The sequence below is a fragment of the Manacus candei genome, unplaced genomic scaffold, assembly GCF_025592945.1.
Source record: "Manacus candei isolate 608988 ecotype Guabito, Panama unplaced genomic scaffold, ASM2559294v1 h1tg000076l, whole genome shotgun sequence".
Classification (NCBI taxonomy): Eukaryota; Metazoa; Chordata; class Aves; order Passeriformes; family Pipridae; genus Manacus; species Manacus candei.
Window position 1 is genome coordinate 3,979,149 of NW_026138124.1, and position 18,759 is coordinate 3,997,907.

General features: G+C 45.7%; 1 protein-coding gene across 1 annotated transcript in view; it reads left to right on the plus strand.

Annotated features, from left to right (window-relative positions):
• The window catches only part of MYBBP1A (MYB binding protein 1a), a 55,950-nt gene that overhangs the window by 21,891 nt on the left and 15,300 nt on the right, over positions 1 to 18,759 (plus strand). Inside the window, exon 23 of the mRNA XM_051809279.1 lies at positions 165 to 233. Within this exon, the coding sequence (XP_051665239.1) occupies positions 165 to 233 (69 nt within the window). The remainder of the gene's footprint in view (positions 1 to 164; positions 234 to 18,759) is intronic.

The window sequence follows — 18,759 nt, forward strand, 5'->3', positions numbered from 1 at the left end:
CTGGTGTGAGCAAAGCTGTTAATTTTCTAATAAGCTGTTGCTGATCTCTTTCTCGTGGCATTTTCTTCTTACTCAAGAAGCTGTGTAAAATATAGACTGTTTTACTTGAAAAACAAACCTGTCTGTCAGCAAACCATTAATAAGAGACTCTGTCTTTGTTACAGATCATGTGTAAGCCATTAGTAGACACTCTTGTCGAGTTTATCACAGCAGCAGCCAGGCAACATCAACAGGTAAGAATGAAAGTAAACACACAAAGCTGTATTAAACAGTCAATCAGAGGAGTCACTTCATCATGGCAGCTCAGATGGTTCTTAATATGCTTATTATATGTCTCTAGGGCTGCCCAGTTTTGGAAGTGGCTTCCATGGGGGGAGGAACCTTGGCAAATACTGCCTTGCTGCTTCAGGTGTGTGACTGAAGTCGTGGAAGTGCCTTATATATTTACAGTCACGGGGGTCCTTTGGTAGCACCTCCTTTCAGAACTGCCTGTCGAGGCCTGATTGTGGTGGGGGTTGACTCCAATTGCTTATTCCTTGATTACTTCCTTCTTGGGAAGATGTTCCTCTGTGTAAATGGAGCATGTTGTAATCCCTGCCCTCCCCGTGCTACCCTGAGGTCAGGTTCCAGAGCCTGGCCTGTGCCTTGCCAGCTGTCCTGCATTTTCTAGGCCATGTGCTGCTGTGTTTAGTTTAAAACCACCTGTACCACAGATCCGATTTTTGATGGTTGATTGCATGTGCCTGACTAACACAAAATTAGTGGAGCCTTATCAATAAAACATTGCAGGGTGAGTGCACAGCTCAGTGTTGCTGGAGCAGGGAATGAGGCCTGTCTGGATTTTCCCTGCAGTGGGGGGGCCTTCTACACTGTTAATAACCAAAACCCCTTTAGGCCAGTAGCACTGTCTCACACTTTCCCACCCCCCAGCTGTACCCTGTGTCTGTCCCCTGCAGGAGTGCATCCTGGATTGATCTTTCTGTTTCATAAATAGCTATTTTATTGTTTCTGACCATTGGAGGGAATGTGAAGGGGTAGGTATGTATTTACAGTGGGGCTGCTTTACATTGTCAGTGTAAATTGCATTTTAGATTGTTTTACCCAACAGGAATGGCTTTGATTTAAAGGGGAAAAAAAGAGTGAATTAAGCTATTAATAATTTCAGTGGATAGAAATAAGGATGTGTTACACAAATAACAAACAAATTAATTGTAAGGCACATAATTGATCCCATCCTCAAGAGACCAGAAGAGCATCCTAAGCAGACAGCTTCATTATGTGGGTATCTTTGCTTCTCCACAGGGAACAGAACTGTCCTTCTTCCAGGGCTTCCACAGTTATCTGCTCAAGCTTTGTTTGCAGAGCCTGTTTATCTGTGGGTGGGAGGAGTAGGGGAGGACGTGTGGTGTGTGTGGGAGCTGGGTACAGAACATGGATATACTGCTGTTCAAACAGGCACTGTGGAGGGTGAGCTCTGCAAAGCCTGTGGAGCCTGGAGTTGCAGCTCTACATTTCTTGCACACTGCTTCCTTTTCAGGAATTCTGGCTTCCTGTTGTCAAATGTCTGATTTGACAGGTCTTCAGTTAAATTTTCCTACTGATTCTCAGTGCAAATGTGCTTTGGTGGTGTCCCAAAGGGTAGGGTAGGACTCAGGCTAGGTGGGTGTATGTGGCAAAGTGGTGTGGGTAAAGCAGGGGCTTAACTTCTCCCTGGCAGCCTCTGGAGGAATGAGGTGGAGAGACTCAAATACCAGAAGGGCTGTCCTAACTCAGAGTCCTGAAGACACCAAAGATCTCATGATACCCTGAATTTGGCCAACCCTGATGGTTGAAGGGCAAGTGGGCTAGTCTCCCATTGTCAGCCCTGAATATTGGCTTCTGGTCATTAAAGTAGCTTAGTCCCAGGGACGGGAGGTTTAATGTCCCTTCCTACAGTCCTGTTATCAGTGCTGATCGTTCTGGCTGTGCCTGCTGCATCTGTATGGACAGCTAATCCCACTGGGATCCTGCCTTGGCTCTGCAGATCCCTTTGGCAGGGCGTCCTCGGGGCCGTGCCGGGTGGGGAGAGCCGTGCTCTGCACGGGGAGGTGGAGGCTCAGCTCTGGGCAGGTGTCTCCTGTTGGCCTGGTTATGAACCCTGGGGCTGCTGGCCACTGTCCCAGCCAGCCTGGGGGAGAAGGAGATGCACCTTCAGGTTGTTTAGGTAGTTAGGAGCAAAAAGAAAAGCGGTTCATGAAGAAGATGTAAGGGGGGTGTTCCTTCCTCCTCACCCCATATGCCTGGGCTTTGTGGGAGCAGCGTGGAGTCAGGGGGTCTTGGTTACGTCTCCTCTCAGCCAGACTGGTCCCTAAGTTTTTAGGGCTTTTAAGGCAAGATCTTGTGGCCACTGGCATACCTGCCCAGCTTCTACTTCAGGGGGCTGTGCTCTTGCTGGGACCTCTAGTACAAAGTCAAACTTGATCACTGAGTGATCACCCTGGACAGCTTGGCTGAGGTGATTTGCAGAGCACAGTGTACAGCGAGGCCTGGACCTGCCTGGGCTCTTGTCAAGAAGTAGTAAACCTGAACTGTGTGTGCAACGTTGTTCCTGTGCCTTCTGTTGTTGGCTGCTGCAGGTCTGTCAAACTCAATTTCTGGGCAGTTGTAACTGAGAGAGGCTCCTCTAGGAAATGCAGGAGCTGTTCAGATGCTGCTCAGCTGGCACTGGCTTGGAGAGAAGCAGTCTGGCCTCTCCAGCCCCAGCTGTTTGTCCTGGCCCTGGGGACCTCACTGTCTGCCTGCTGCCCAGGTGTTCGTGCATTTACGTCACAAAATGGTCACAAGGATGATTTGGCTGAAAACTTAACCTTCCTCTTTCACACATACTTTCCCCCCACACCTTTTGCTGTGTTAAAGTTAACTTTAATCAATTCACTGGTCTTGCTCAGGGCACAGGGACAGTCAGTTCAGGGCAGGAGTGGCTGGGTGAAAGCTGTGATTTATTTCTTCAGAGGCAGTGCTCATTAACGTGAAACTGTGGCTTCTGTGAAGTCAGTGCGAGAATATTGGAAAGCAGAGGTTGTCTGTGGACTCTTGGTTGTCACTGTTGACTTTGGCAACTGGGTCCTGCACTGCTGCAGCCTTTCTGTGCATCCTGTCTCCCTCAGCTGCTCACCTCTAGAACCTGGAGAACATCAAACCCTCAGCAGCAGCGCTGTGCCTGTAAAGACAGAGGTGTCTGTAGCTGTTGGATGGGTGTTGCACGTCTTTCTGGGAGGTGCATTTCTTTGGCCTGGGGGATTGCTGCAGAGGAGGGTATTTTGGAGATATCCAAAGGGTGTATCTTGATGCAGAACTTTGAAAAAAGGAAGCTTTAGCATAAAAACTTTACACAGTGTGACTGACATGGTCAGCCCTTTCCCTCTGCCACTGCTCCTACGTGCCTAAAGCAGCTGGGAGGTTGTTCAGCTCCATGTTGAAGTTAATTTGTGAGATAAAACGAACAGCACTTTGAGGGGTGAGAGCTCTTAAGGCAGTTTTAAGTGTGGCTCCCAGTGTTTGGGTTGGTATGTTTTCTTAGCACTAAGCTCAACCTGTATAACAAGTTTTAAACTGGAAAGGTGAATTTGCAATGGTCTTCCTGAGACCGAACTGGAGACTGGAGCTTGTGCACGTGGCCAAGTTCTGCTCCTCTGATTTTACTCCTGGAGCTCAGATACCTGCAGGAGACAGTAATACAGAAGTTTCCCTGGAAAAGGAAAGAGGTGGAGAGATTGGTGTCATTTGTGAGTGGGGGAACAGAGGCAAGGAGTGCTTGACCAGGGAAGGGGGGTTGTCATCCCACACTGAATTCATTTAGGACCCGTTTAAACCTATATATCAGAAGCTACAAGGTGAGGATCTGTGTGACAATGGACCTGCAAAACCACCTTGTTTCAGGCAGCTCATGCATCTGGGCTGGATTTCTCACCTCTTGTGAGACCACAATGACTGCAGGACTCCATGAATCATATTCTGCCACTTCAGATGCCCTGTGACCCTGGCAGCTCTGAATGCCCAATGTTACCTGTTGGCTGGCCTGGTTTCAAACTCTGCATTTTTTGAAGTGTGGAGCTCAAGTCCCAGACATGCCTCTGTGTAAGTTAAAATGCTTCAGGGTTTAAAAAAATGAACATACTAATGTTTGGATGTCATTCATTTATTGAACTGAGAAACCTGGTGGGGTTTGTGGCAATCTAGGGTGTTTTTTTTTTAATTTGGTTTCTGTTTTTTTTTTCTTTTGTTTTGTTTTTTTTTTTCTACAGTAGCTGTCAGGATCTTTTTCTCAAACTCTTTTTGATCCTTGCCTTTCCATATGTATAAGTTAAACCACACTTGAACTTATACAAACTCAGACTTATAACTTAAAGCTGCACTGTCTTCTCAGAGTCTGGCCTGCCTCCTGCCTGCCTTGTGTCCTTGCACTGTTGTCTACTTAAAAAGAAGTGACTAGAAACTATTTGAAATCACTCGATTGTAAGCAGCTGCTGTGAAGCTTTTCAAGAGGACCTTTAGTGTGGGGGAAGTGCTACAAGTTAAAGTAAAAAAAAAAGAAAGAAGGTGGTAAAGAATGACAGTTTTGTGCAACCTAATCCAGGATGTGGTTCTGTGGACTGAGGTCCTGAGAATCTGACCTTGTCCTTGCTGTAATGGCCAGCAGGAATGTCTTCAGTGGTAGGAAAATGGAGCCAGTGCACACACCACAACCTTTTGGTACATACAGGCAGATCTGAGAGCTTTCTCTTACCAGCAAGGTGCTCACACCTGAGTAGAGTGTAGCTGACATTTCTAGAATGCAGCACCCACACACATTCCTGCACACACAGAGGTGCTCAGGGTGGCTCAGATACCAACGACAGCTGGGGATGAGAGTCCTCAGAGATGAGACTGGTGTGGGAAAATGACAAGTCATCACAAATGGAACCTGTGTTATCCCTTTGGGTTGTCCTGTTGCTAATGAGCTGTGATAAGTGTCTGGCACAGATGATCCCATTGGCAGTGCAAAGCCTTGCAATTAGCCAGCAGAACGTGCGTGGTGCTCACAGGTGGGGGAGGCTTGTGCTGTTTCCTTGACAAAGGATGTTGCTGTCAGCCACGTCTTCCACAAGCACTAAACACATTCTCTCAAATTCTGTTTGGAAAAAAAAGTGTATGTGAACTTGTCCTCACTTCCTCCTTTCTTAATTCAATTCATTCTTACTACTGCAATTGTTTTTCAGGAGTCCTTGACCTTCAAATTACTTCCCTGTGCCTTGTTTCGGTGGGTGCAGTGTTGCTTTTTTCAATATGCACAAAAGCTTGGTTTTTTGGTTTGTGCTGATGGAGCATAAACCAGGGATCAAGATGTGTTTAATTTAATGATTATTGTGTGACTCAGCTACATACCAGAACCCTCCTGAGCCTTAGGTGAGGAATGTCTTCCTGGTTTATTTTTAGCTGTATCGGTCTGATGAGCAGAGCTACAGTAACATCTAATTCTGTAATTGTGCAGTCCTGGGCTGTCCCTCTGGTGCTGTTGCAGCACAAATGCCTGCACTGGTAGTTGTGGTGAGGTTCTGTCTGCAGTGCCCCCCCACTCTCATACATGAGGACTGGATGAGTCCATGAACTCATGCTCCTACCCTAAAAACTCCCTCTGCAAGTCTGAGGATCAGGTGAAGAGGGAAAATGTGGGGCTGGTTGCATTGCAGTACCCAGCTCACAGCTGATGCAGGATCCTTCAGGCAAGGGCATATCCATCCACCTGCCAGTTCCAAACTGGAAACAGGCTGAAGCACAGCCTCTCTGGAAGCCTGGCCTGGAACAACCGTGCTGTTCCCTGAGAAGTCCAGCTTTTGTTGGCCAGTGGAACTGGAACCAGTTTGGAAAGGAGAACTGGTAAATGAAACACCACTGCTACCAGGAGTAAGGTGGTGTCCCCATCTCGCTTGTGGCAGACACTTAAACCTCTTCTACTGTAACTTTTTCCTAGGATTTACCAAATGATTTGATATCTGTCCCTTGTTCTTTTCCTTTGGGAAAGGCACTGGCAATGTACACATCAACACAATTGCTAAGAGCCTCTGCAATTACTTTTGCACTGTGGTCACACATCAGTTTGAATACATTCCTGTCTTCTTATTTACATTCAGAGCTGTATTGATTGAGGATGTTGCAGTAGCTGGGAGCATAATGAGGCTGTATTTGTCCATCAAGTGAGTTTATTTTCTGTGATTTGGCTGGAACTCTGCAGAGCTGATGTAAGTGCAGAGCTGTCATGAAACGAATAAAACTCATTTTACTTAGTGTGGAGATGAGAATGGGCACTGAGACAGAGTTCAAAATGTCATCTTATGTCATATAGATTCATTAGTATTTCAGAATGTGTTTTTATAAAGCTGTCTGTGACAAGGAACCCTTTAAGATCTATCTAATAGAGAGTGTATTTTAGGTAAGTTGCTAATTAATCTTGGTGCTTTGGCAGTCTCCCCGAAGGGATCAAACATATATAGACATAATTTTACAGAACTGAAACAGGTCTGTGCCAGAGCTGCAATCACCACAAGAGTAAAATATGACCCCAGAGTCCTGCCAGAGAGGTCTTGGCTGGTTGACAGTTACCCTTCTGAACAGTTTATGTTCTGTGTAAATATCTAAGTTAAAAAGTAATTAAACTTTAATACAGCAAGAGCAGTAAAGGCACTGCAAAGCCTCAGAAGCCAGCACCCCTCTGTGTGTGTGTTTGGGAGTATTTCACCTCATGCTGGGACAGATGAATGGATCCCTACATTCATGCTCCATGCCCTGCCTGTCTGCTCACGGACAGCTCCCAGCAGGTGGTGGAGGAAGAACTTGTTGTGGAACATTTTGCATAAGCTGTTACTAATAATGAAGCAAAATAAACCTCCCCAGATAAGAACCAGCCCCATTTCAGCTCCTTTGCATCAGGAATGACCCCCGGGGCAGCTGGTGGTGGTGGAGCAACATGCCATGAGTGAAAGGCAGCGTTCCTTTGGAGAATCCTCCATCCCTCAGCAGAGCTGGGACACCCTGTGCCTGTGTCCCCCACAGAGTCTCACTGGGGAGGGCTCATCCCAGGGCCCAGTTTTGCTGAGCAGACCTTCAGAGGGTGAGTTGTGCACAGGCAGTGAGATCTTCCCACACAGTGCAGTGCTGGAGCAGCTGCTGCCTGCAGACTTCACCCTTTCCATCTTCCTCGTTTTGGAATGTGCCCTCTCCTCCAGCAAGAGAAATCATCTGCAGCTGGAAAATCTGTGCCAAACTGACATGCTTTGGCTCCAGTCAGTGTCCTGTTCCTGTTTTTGTTTTGTGTGAGGTTATGGTCAAGGAGAGCCCCTGTTTTGCAAGGTGAGGCTGAACTATGGGTGGGCTCTCGAGCATTTTTGAGCTATTTCATCACAAGCCAGCAAAGCCCTGTGACATGAACTAGCTGTGGGTATGTAAACTGTCCCTCTGAAGTCCAAGGGGAAGCAGTTGAACGTTAAAGTGCTTTGCTGGGTCAGGGCCAGGTTGCTCTACATTTTTGTGCAGAGATTTTTCATTCCCTTTAGGATAGTTGTGGATTTGGAATATTGCATCCTAACCTTTCATTTTTGAGAGTATCTCTTGTGTTGGGATTGCTTAAAGAAACCATTTCCTTTGGTGAGCTGGAGGACATTGACAGCATCTACAAATAGTCCCTGATGGTCTTTGGAAAGGTGTCTGATGCCACAGCAGAACATGTCTCCCTGATAAACTGCTTTCTAAGCCATGTTTCTCTCACTTGTGTGAGATGATGGAAAATTTTAAAAAGTCTGTTTAAATTTTTCAGGTCCTTCTGAACTGCATTTAATTGAAAACCCCATGGCATGAGTTTTCACTTGTATTTGCACTGAGAACTTTGTGTGCTCGTGGTGTGTTTCACTTGAACATGGGACCCCTGTCACTGAGCCTGCAGGGTCTCTTGGGAGCATTGTGCACCTTGTGAGGTGTTTGCTTGTTTAATTTTTCCTTCCTATAGTTTTTTTTTGTTGTATTTTTTTGGTGCTTTTTAATGGCCTCTGTGTCTTTTACCAAGAATGTCTAGCAGACAAATGCCTGCATTGCCCACAAACAAATCCATAGTGATACCAGGCATTAATTGACTGGCACAGAGACACTGCCCTGTTACCAGTCCCAGTCTTTATATTCCACCATACTTAGTGCAGCACAGACAGAACATGAAAAAGCTCCTGCTTGCCTCTTTATTCTGATGCTGGAGATCTGTGTTTGCTCTGCTCACTCCTGATTGTGTTGATGATCATGTAGCAAATCCTCAGTAGTAGAGGAAATATTCTAGGCTGTTGCTGGGAAGAAATAAGAAAATTAAAAGGTCACATACACTTTAGTTCTTACTGTAGACACAGCTGCTGGCAAGAGCTGCCCAAGGAGGGAACTGCTCTGGAGCATTAACAGCCCTGCATGTTGGGTGGACTTGCTGAGTTAGATCTACACCAGATTGCAGTGATTTTCCAAGTCTGAGTGATTTCCTGGCCTACTAAATTAAACTTGCCATCTGACACATGGGGAGCTGATAGTTTTTAAGAAGAGAGTTGATAATTTTTAAAAAGAGAGCGAACCACCCAAGTGTGTTGTGCTCAGCCTGCCAAGCACAACCCCTCCACAGTTGGAGGAGTAGATGTTTGTGTAGAGCAAATGGAGACAAGGTCATTGCCATGTATTTAATAACAGCAAAGCAAAACCAGAGGGGAAGAAGTGGCTGTGGTGTGGTGGCATTGGTGACTCTCTCGGTCATGGGGACTTGAGTTATGTTTGTGTTACAAAATATGACAAAACCATCAGGATTGAATCCCACTGAAGTTTTGGGGAGTGATTTCTGCTGTGTTTACAGGGGGCTGTTGGATCTGGGTGTGGGAACACAAGCAGGTGTGTTGGGAGGGTGTTTTGTTGGCAAGTGAAGAAGGATTAGGGCTTCTGCAGCGAGAAATGAAATGTCACCCTGGGCTCTTCTCACTGACAGGGCTGTTCTTGAGGGTTTGTGTAGGAGGTGGTAGGTCCATTTTTGTTGTAGTTTGGGGGTGTGGGAGGAGTGGGGTTGGGCTGCTTCTCTTTCTGCTTTCCCTTGGTGTGTATGAAAAGGCCACTTTGCAAGAGTTAAAGCATAAGAAAGGAGTTTGGGTTCCTCTGCAGGATTTCTCAGCAGCCTCCAAGCAGAGCAGGGTCTCCAGCCCCATCCCTCTCCCCAAGGGCACTGTGCACTCTCTTGTCATGGTGCTTCTCTCAGTGGATTCTACAAAATGAAAAGAGGTCCAAAAAATGAATCTTCAAAGTTCAACCCAGTACAATTTCCAGCTTTCTTTTTGCTTTTTTTTTTTTTTTTTTGCTTAGCAGTGCTTTTTATTTCAATATTCCAAGCTAACAAAATTACTGACGTGTAAGTACTCTTTTTTTTTTTTTTTTTTTTTTTGCTGCTTGAAAGCCAAACTTCAATGGTTGGCGTTTGAGTGAATTGGAATTCTAATTTCTCATTATCTGCTGATAAATGTTCTCAAAAGAGGAAAACCTTTGTCCTTGCAACATCAAGCCTGGTCTAGTGAATCGGGGGCAGCAGCTAAAAGCACACAGTGTCTAGGCAACATGGGCTCTTTTGGAACGTGTACTGCTCTTAAATCTCCTAAATTATTAAATTTGACTTCAGCAAAGTCTCCTTAAATAGGCTGCATTATGCTGTAGCTGCCTTCTGAATTGCCTCAAGAAAATCCTATTGCAAGTTCTCTCCTGAGTTGAGGAAAATGGGCTTTGTTGTGCAGAGGAGACACCTGGCTTGGAAAATGTTGGGAGGAGCAGCTGCATGAGGGAACTGGAGGGGACAGTGCTGGTTTTGGTCTTACCATTGTGTGTGTGAGTAACTTGAGGTGTCAGTGGAGCCTTTGGGGATTGATAATATAAGTGTGTTACATAAAAACTGACAAAGTGAAAGCTTTGAGGACAGGTTAGTTCGTTTTGTTTATTTTTTCCAAGAGGAAAGCCAGGGTCGAGAGAAACGAGAGTCCTGGACGAATTCCCCAGAGGTTTCTTGGTACTTGGTCAGGATTCTTTGAGCCTCAGCTGCTGGGATGTCCTGTGAGAGTCTTGGCTTTGATTTCTTAACAAAATTATTTTTTTTTTAAATCATGGCTGCATTCTTAGCTTGGGAGAGAAGTGTATTTGGGAGAGAAAAGGGAAATGGGCATAGTTGTGATTATTATTTTTTAATGTGAGAGGCTTGGGTACATAGCACAGAATCCAGTGCTGTTCTTTTCTCCCCTGGTCTCCATGCCCTGTGGTACCAGGATCTCCCAGAAATATTTCAGTCCTGTAATTGGGCATTACAGAAAGAGCAAGAAAACATCAGAGCTCATGGTTGCTAATCTTTGTTCTGCTGCTGATTTATCTTGTGTCCTCATGGCTCACTTAATTATGGCATCTTTTCATTTTTCAAGAATTTAGGATAATAAGATATCGACTTGTTTTTTTTTTTGAGAGAAACATTAAGACTGATTGGCCTTTCTGATATGGTAAGTGGTTACCCCAGGGAGAAATGAATCTCTGTGTTGACCAAAGCAGCAGACCAATATATGGATTGTGCTGGATGGATTGCTGTGTCCCAAGGGGTCTGCCTGTTGGCCTCTGGTGGAAGAAGAGCACAAGGTTTTCCCCAGCCCTGAGTGCTCACCAGCTGTATCTTTGTTATATGCAAATAAAATACTTAGAGCTGGTGTCTAACACCATCAGCCAGGCCTGGCCCAGGGGTCCAGTGTGTTGTTTTATATGTTCATTGTTCTGATTGCCCACATGTCCTGCAGACCCTTCCTCTGAGGCAGAAATCCTGCCAGTGAAGGCCAGTGTTTAACGTGCTGGTATCCTCTGGAAAACTGCACTGTCAGATCTCCTCCCTGTGTGCACTGACTCACCTCTACTGCCTTTAAAATCCAGCAGCATCTTATGTCTGTCACTACTTCTTGTTAAATTGTGGTGACCATAGGAGGGAGCTTTGATTATTAATTTTTAAATGATTATTTAATGATTTTTTTCCCCCCTCCTTTCCCACCTGAAGGAAGCAGCTGTACGTGTGCACACTTGTGTTGGGCACAAATGTCCTGTTGCAGTGAGCAGACTCTCCCAAATGGGCTCCTCTGGTTAGGCAAGTACAAGATGAGGCTTTTGCTCTGACAAAAACATCCTCCAGAGCACTGTTTGATGTGAAACCAAGCATGGAAAAAAATCCACTTCTCAACAGCAGTGGAGAGAACATGATTTGCAGAGTCCCTGGTTGAACAAAGCCTTGATGGTTTAGGGCATGAAGTGTAAGTGCTGTATATATGGTCTGCAGGCAGGCTGACTGCTGGTCCTGGGATTTCTGCTGCCTCAAGTATGTTTAAAACCCATCCTGGTGTGACTCTGTCAGTGAAATCACTGAGTATTTTTACCTCTGGGGTCAAGACTGACACAACTCATGTAGGTGCATCTGCACCTAAAGGTAGTTTCTATCAGGTGTAGCTCATTCCACATTTTCAGCCAGGTTGAGCAGTGATGGTTTAAGTGCTCGTGTCTTGAAATAGCTGTTTTCAGGTTGTGGAAGAGGATGTGTCAGTGTAGCTAATGGGATAAACCTCCTGTGGTATGGACAAGTCCTTGGCTGCTGCAGAATGAACTGAACAGCCCATCTGATCAATCAACAGCTGCTCCTCAGAGCCTTGGGAATAGCAGTGGAATTGTATAGATTGCTTAACTTCTCCTTGCTGCTGCCTGGAGCAGGACATCTGAGCCACGGGGGAAGGGGTTTATCAAGGATAATGAAAATAAAGAGGAGAGGGGGGTCAGCAGGAGGGGTAGGAAGATGGAGGTTTCTTCAGTCAGTTTTGTCTCAGGTGCTGTCTTCCAGGGAGCTTTGTTCTTTTTCAGAAGCAAGGTGGCAAAACCTGGAATCCAAATTAGAGTATCCAAAGTGGAGACCAAGATCCATGCATTTGGCTTTTCCTCTACTTGCATTTTAGCAAGAGATTTCCACCAAGGCATGGCTCTTGAGCCTCTCTCATGGAGGTGAGAGATCCAGTTCACCTGCTACAAAGCAGGTGAGCAGGTGATTGCTATTCCATTTTTTCCATCGCTGAGGTAGTGGCTGGGAATTTGGCCCACACTGGGAATTACTGGGACTAAGTTCCAGCAGCTTAAGAGGACAAACAACCCCTTGTGTTTGCAAACTACTGTTCACCTTGTTTAGAAACCAGCCAGAGGGGGATGTTGGCTCTTTCAGAGGTCTAGAAATAAAAGTTAACATAAAAAAACCCATAAACCCAACAGGGTTCATTGATAATTTCTGCCCTTGGGGAGGCCTAAACAGATCATCTGCACAATGATGATCAGGAGCAGAATGTGTCTCGTGTGGCAATTATTTTCAGTGTGCTAATATGCAAGCTGTTGTGAGTGGTTTAAAGGTTCCTGGGTGGAAAGTATCCTGCCAGAAATGTGGAAATATGCTTTTTTATTGGGAAGGAAGAACCAGGTACAGGCAGCTTTGCCTGAAGCTGGGGAGCAGTGCAGGTTGGCTTGTTCTAAACCACATTGCAAGAGCCTGATGACGTAGGATGTTTGGTGGGAGTACGCTGAGGGAGATTGCTTTGCTCGTCCAAGGTTGTAAAATGTGATTTAGGTGTCACTTAAATGCTTTACATGTTGTAATTAACCAGCCTTGCAAAATTTTTCTCATCCATTTGTCGCAGGAACTTAATTTAAGCTGTAAAACATCATTTGTTTTCATCACTTTTTGGCAAGGAGAGTTTTATTCCCGGGCTCTTAAATCTCCTGTTTGGGTGGTTTTTTGGCAAGGCCAGACTGAGGGAGGGTGAGGAGGAACCTGCTTTCTGGCCCAGAACGTGATATTTGGGGCACGGGGAGGGTGTGGGAGCAGGAGGTGGTGGATGGTGGGTGGGGGGTTCTGTTCAGTGTTTACTTCTCCTGCATTTTTGTGCCTTCTCTGTTCCTGGGGCAGGAAGGCAGACCTGGAAACTGGCACCTGACAGTCTGACAGCTGCTGTGCTGCCCAAATTGTGTCCTGCTTGTGTTCTGCCTGCCTCAGACAGCAATATCACACCTTGTCAGGGCTGGCTGAGGGAACGTCTTGAAAAAGCCATTTGATTAGTCTGAGGACACTGGGTTGTAGCAGGAATTATTGAATTCAGCTCCTGAGTCAGGTGATCATACAGAAGACATTTTCATGCTCTTCCTGGGCAGTGTGGGCTCTCTCTGACTGTACTTTCAGGCATCAGGAGTCTGTCTGGAGACTGGCAATGTCTCTGGGCCAGGCAGGACAGAGGAGGCAGCTAGAAACAGGGTGCAGGAAAGGCACTTTCTGGGTCCCTTATCAGAGGGATAACAGTGTAAAATTGGGGTAAAACTTGATGTCTAATTTATGATGCTGCCTTGGAGCACTGGCAGCACATTTTTAAACCAAGAAATAGTCATGAAGATGCTCAGGTGTCCTGGCATGGACAGTTCTGCATAGTCAGATCTGCCAGCCATGTTCTCCCAACACCCCTACTTATCCCAGAAGGCACAAGCACTTTCCACTCTGAAACCTTTTAAAACACCTGCTAAATGACAGTCTTGGCTCCACTGCTCATGTGCACCTAGTTTCAGTGGTGGTGAGGAAGTTAAAAATTAATTTTTGTTCTCAAAAATAGCTTTCTTAAGCCACAGCCAGGGCTTTGCCTTCTCCTCCCTCCCCCTTCAATTTGAAATATATATGGAATGTGTGTGTGTGTGCATGTGCCATGTGTGAAATACTGCAGTTACAGCTTGGGGATTGAGGAAAAGTGATTTGCCAAATGTTTCTTAATCACCTCAAGTTTTCACTTTTTATATCTAAAGCCTTTAAATAAGCTGTGTATGTTTTAAGCAGATAGTTGGTGTTTGATCCTTGTTCAATGAGTATACATGTTAAGGATCTTGAAGGATAATTTCTTGTTTGTCCTTGAATTTAGAAAGAATCCTGGTTTGCCCCTCTTTTCACCTCCCTCTGAGGAGGAGGCCACGGAGATGCTCCCAGGGCTGGAGCCCCTCTGCTCTGGAGCCAGGCTGGGAGAGCTGGGAGTGTTCACCTGGAGAAGAGAAGGCTCCAGGGAGAGCTGAGAGCCCCTTCCAGTGCCTAAAGGGGCTCCAGGAGAGCTGGAGAGGGACTTGGGACAAGGGATGGAGGGACAGGACAAGGGGGAATGGCTTCCCACTGCCAGAGGGCAGGGTTAGATGGGATATTGGGACGGAATTCTTGGCTGTGAGGGTGGTGAGGCCCTGGCACAGGTTGCCCAGAGAAGCTGTGGCTGCTCCATCCCTGGGAGTGTCCAAGGCCAGGTTGGGTGGGGCTTGGATCAACCTGGGCTAGTGGAAGGTGTCCCTGCCCATGGCAGGGGGTTGGAACAAGATGATATTTAAGGTCCCTTCCAACCCAAACCATTCTGAGAGTCTCTGGTATATTCAGCATACACTGAACTACCATTGCCTCCAACAGCCTGCTGGGAGTTTGCTGCACAGAACAGGTCCATTGTTGTGGGCTTTATTCTCCCATCCCACTCATACTTTGTCCTTTTGAATAAGCTTTGAGGCTGTTCCTGACTTGAACCCTGCCTGCCAATCCGTTATCAAACAGTTCATACGTTCAGAAATGCTCAAATGCATGAAACAAATGTGGGAGAGAAGTCAGTCCTGAAACTCAGGAGTGCTCTGTTGGAGCCTTTGTCTCCACCCCACATCCAGTGTAAATGCAAAAATAAAGTAATTTGGCTGTAGGAGCAAAAATGAGGGTAGATTGGCACTTACTTCATGGCTTTGCATGCTTTTTGTTTTCTTCTTAAAAAAAGCTTTGACAGTAATTGGAAGAGACTTTTGCTGTGGTGCTCTGGATCTCCTGCCCTGCAGTAGTAAATGACAGGTTTTTCTCCTGTAACCAACAGTCCTGTAGGCTGGAGCTTGTGGTGGGCTTGGGTTTTGGAGGGGGTTGGTTGGTGTTTTAAACACGTAACAAATGGCAGACAGCTGAGGAATTTATTTCAGTTTGATTATTCCTTAACATTCAAAGAAAGCTCCTTTAGAATTTCCTGTATTCTTGGCCTGTGCTCTCCTCCCCAGCTTTCCTGGTGATGTTTGTCACGAAGGCAGCGTGTGATTCATGCGATTGCAGTCTCAGAGGGCTTGGGAGGAGAGAATTTCTACAAATGCAATTATTTTATGCCATATCCCCGTGGCTGTAGAATAATCTTAATGCTGAGGATTATACACTGTGAGCTGCTGTTTTATACCACTGAGTCAGAGGTGCTGGAGCTCTGCTGCAGCAGCCTGGGAGCCAGAAGGGAAACAGCAGTGCTCTGAATACCTGGAGCCCCTGTGGTGTGATACCACTGGTGTATTTTTGTCTCCTGGACTTCCAAGAGCAGTGAAATGTTGATAGCACTAAAACTCCTGATGCTTCTTCACTTCTAAACATGTACCTGAGTTGCACAAGCAGTTAATTTTCCAGGTAATGTTTTCTTCATAAATATATATATGTATATTTTTTATATATATATATTATATATATAAAGGCAAACAGATGACGTTTCATGTTGACAAATTTTGTCCATGCTGCAAAAAAGTAGGCCAAAAGATGGGGAAAATCCATCTTATCCATCTTGATGTCTTTGGTAAGCATTTAAACTCCCCACTGCTTCTGTTACAGTGAGCAGGGAGGTCTGATGTTGTTCAAACACTGTCCTGGGTTGTGTCTACTGAGAGTTTCTGGCCTGCCATGTGCTTCAGACAAGCCAGGCAACCTTCCCCCCTCCCTGTCCTGGAAGCTGGAAATGCCATCAGGGAGTTTGGAAGGGTCAGTCAGCTGTGGCTTGAAAACTACTTTGAGCTCAGGCAGCAGAAGAGCTGTGTGAAAACTCAGAGTTGGTGTTTGGAGTGTTGCAGTGCAGGCACACCTCAGGTTCTTGCTCCTCTGATGGTGGCAGTGGTTACTGCTGATTTCAGTGTCTTTTCTCATGGGAGTGTGCCAGTGTGGTATCTCTTTTTCACTTGCTTGCAAAGCCACCTCCAACCAGCCTCCCAGAGCACTTGGGACTGAAAAGTGTTTCTTTTTGCATCAGAAACAAATGCCCTCCTATTAACAGCGTGCTTTTCTTTGAAAAAACAACCCTGAATTTAGGTCATGCCTTCATCTCCTCAGGACTGCAAACAGAATCTCTGCAGCATTGCAAAGGCTTGTTTGTTTTTGTTCTTTTTCTGCTTCCCAACTGCAGGAGTTGAAAGACATCTTTATGTGTTCCCTCCATCCAGTTCACCCAGATGGTGACTGGGGAGAGCAACTTCTGACCTACCTGTGCTTGATATCTGCTTTCAATAGGAAAACAGTGGCTGGATTGGTAGGGGGGTTATCCATTGCCTCATTTCATAGTCAGGCCACATATCCTGTCCTTTCCTGTTCAGGGTAAAGGTGAGTTGTATAACCCAGCAACCCCAACTCATGTTCCTTTTTGGCATCCAGCTAAGGTGTGTGAGCACACCTGGGAGTTACAGCACTCCTTGGTTACTGCAGGGAGCACGTCTCCTATTCCAGAAAGAAATCTTCAAGCCTTTACACTGAATGGGATTTTGTGTAATCATTGTAGATAAGAAAGAAATTACCAAAGCCACAGAAAACCCCGAGATCAGCACTGCCCTTAGTTATTGTTTGTTCTCTGCTCCCACGTGGGCTGATAATGAGCCTTTCTGCCTCATTTAGTCATATGCCTGATAGATATATGTGGGAGTGTATATGTGTATCTACTACCTCTGCTTGGATAGACTTCCCTTGTATTTATTTTTTTACTGTTTTATGGCTTTTCTCTTTTAAAAACTGACATTAAGCAGAAAATATTTTGATTGGGTAACTGGGTGGCTTCTGGTGCACAGGATACACTGCAGCATTCTCCTCCCTTTGTAAAAAGCTCTAACATTGCTGTCAACTGCTTGTAGCTGTTCTCACACGTTCCCATCCCAGAGATTGTCTGTGTGTGGGGATGACAACCTTCTCTTCTCAACTGGACTGGAGTTTGGTAGCTGGGACTCTTGAATCTTCTGCTATTTTTGCCCATTTGTGAAGTGTTGATGATACTTGGCTCTCTCATAGGGCTGTCAGGAGCACAGCAGGCCTGATTTGGCACTGAGAAAATGCAAAGAGTACTCTGATAGGTTCAGGAACAGCCTCCCAAATTGCCAAATGCTTGTTAGCCAGTCCAAAATACCAGTGTTGTTGGGGAGGGCAGGAAGGGAGAGGGGCAGCTGGGTAGTTGCTGAGCTCCAGGTCTGTGCTGGATTTTGTGGGAGTGCTTTTCAAACTTCAAATTGCTGCTGGCCAGCCAATAAGTAAGTATTGTATTTTCATTGTTTCAGATGAGAAAAGTTGTTCACACTTAGTACTAAATTATCATTGGGTTAAAAAACAGTCAGGAAACAAGATAATGTTGAGCAGAGCAATAGCGACGTTTTAATTATGTGAAGCTCAAAAACCATATTTTCACTTTGCTGGAATCTTAAAACACAGTCTGGAGGTGTGAAAGCTCTGAGTGTGACAAAATTACTAAAGAGTGGTAGCACCAGTCAGGATCCTCAGGTGACTGGGTGTTCTGACTTCCTCATCTATGACACACAGAAGGCAATGTTCTGTGGTGGGCGTTTTTTTCCTTTCTTTTAAAGTTGTTTTCAAGCTTAGTGCTTACTGAGGACTAGGTCATGTTCAGCAACTGTTCTGTTCTCAGTGAACCCTTTGAGTCTTAGGTCTCCAGTTCCTTTGGATGGCTTTGATTCCTTTCCAGTTCCTTTCCTGCTTGACTTGCAGTGCTCCCACCCACTGCTGACTAGAGCAGGCCCTTGTCACTGGTTCCTCTGGAGTAAATCTGTAGTGCTGAGGTACATCAGGGCACCTTAACAGGACCCTTCTCTCAGCTTTGCACCCACTTGCAGTCTGAATGTGTTTGTAATTGTCAGAGAGCAGCCAGTGCCTGGAGCTTTGTGACCCTGCCTGAGCCTTTCAGGATGAATTATGGTCTTTCATCTACTCCGAGGGTCACGTTCTCTTTGTAATTGCACTGAAGTGACTTTCCACTACATTTGGTACATGCATGCAGACATGCCATAATTTGTTCTGTAAGACACAGTCTCTCCATAATTACAAGGAATATGTGAGCCTGCCTGCCTTGGAGATGGCATTAGGGTGTTCTCTCTCATTAAATCAGCATAAATCCTCGACGTGGTCTCATTGGTTCCCTGCTGCATTTTTGCCCTCCAGTAAAGAGCAGAATTTCTGTGTGAGTGAGAGCTCTCTCTAGTTGGGTAATTCTTTTCATTGGCCACACTGGTGCAAACTGGAGGTGAGATTACAAGGATGTGTGATCTTACTCTGTGCTGGTATTACCCAGTGAGGGATCTGTGTTCAGTGTCTTGTCTCTTCCAGAAGCCTGGAGTATGTTGTATAGGAAGCATAGACCTCCTTGAGCTTGTGAGGTGTTCTCTTTGACTGCCTTCAACTCTGGATGGTCTTACTGCTCTCAGGAGATCCAGGGATTTCTTTGCTCACTTTGAATTATTCAGTAAATAGTTCCCTAAAAACACTCCAGTAGAAGTGTTGGTACCATATGGACTGTTTTTAGCCTCCTGCTCCATGTTTTTCAGGTTTCTTTGGACCCAAGGGGTACCTGGAGGCCAGGTTGG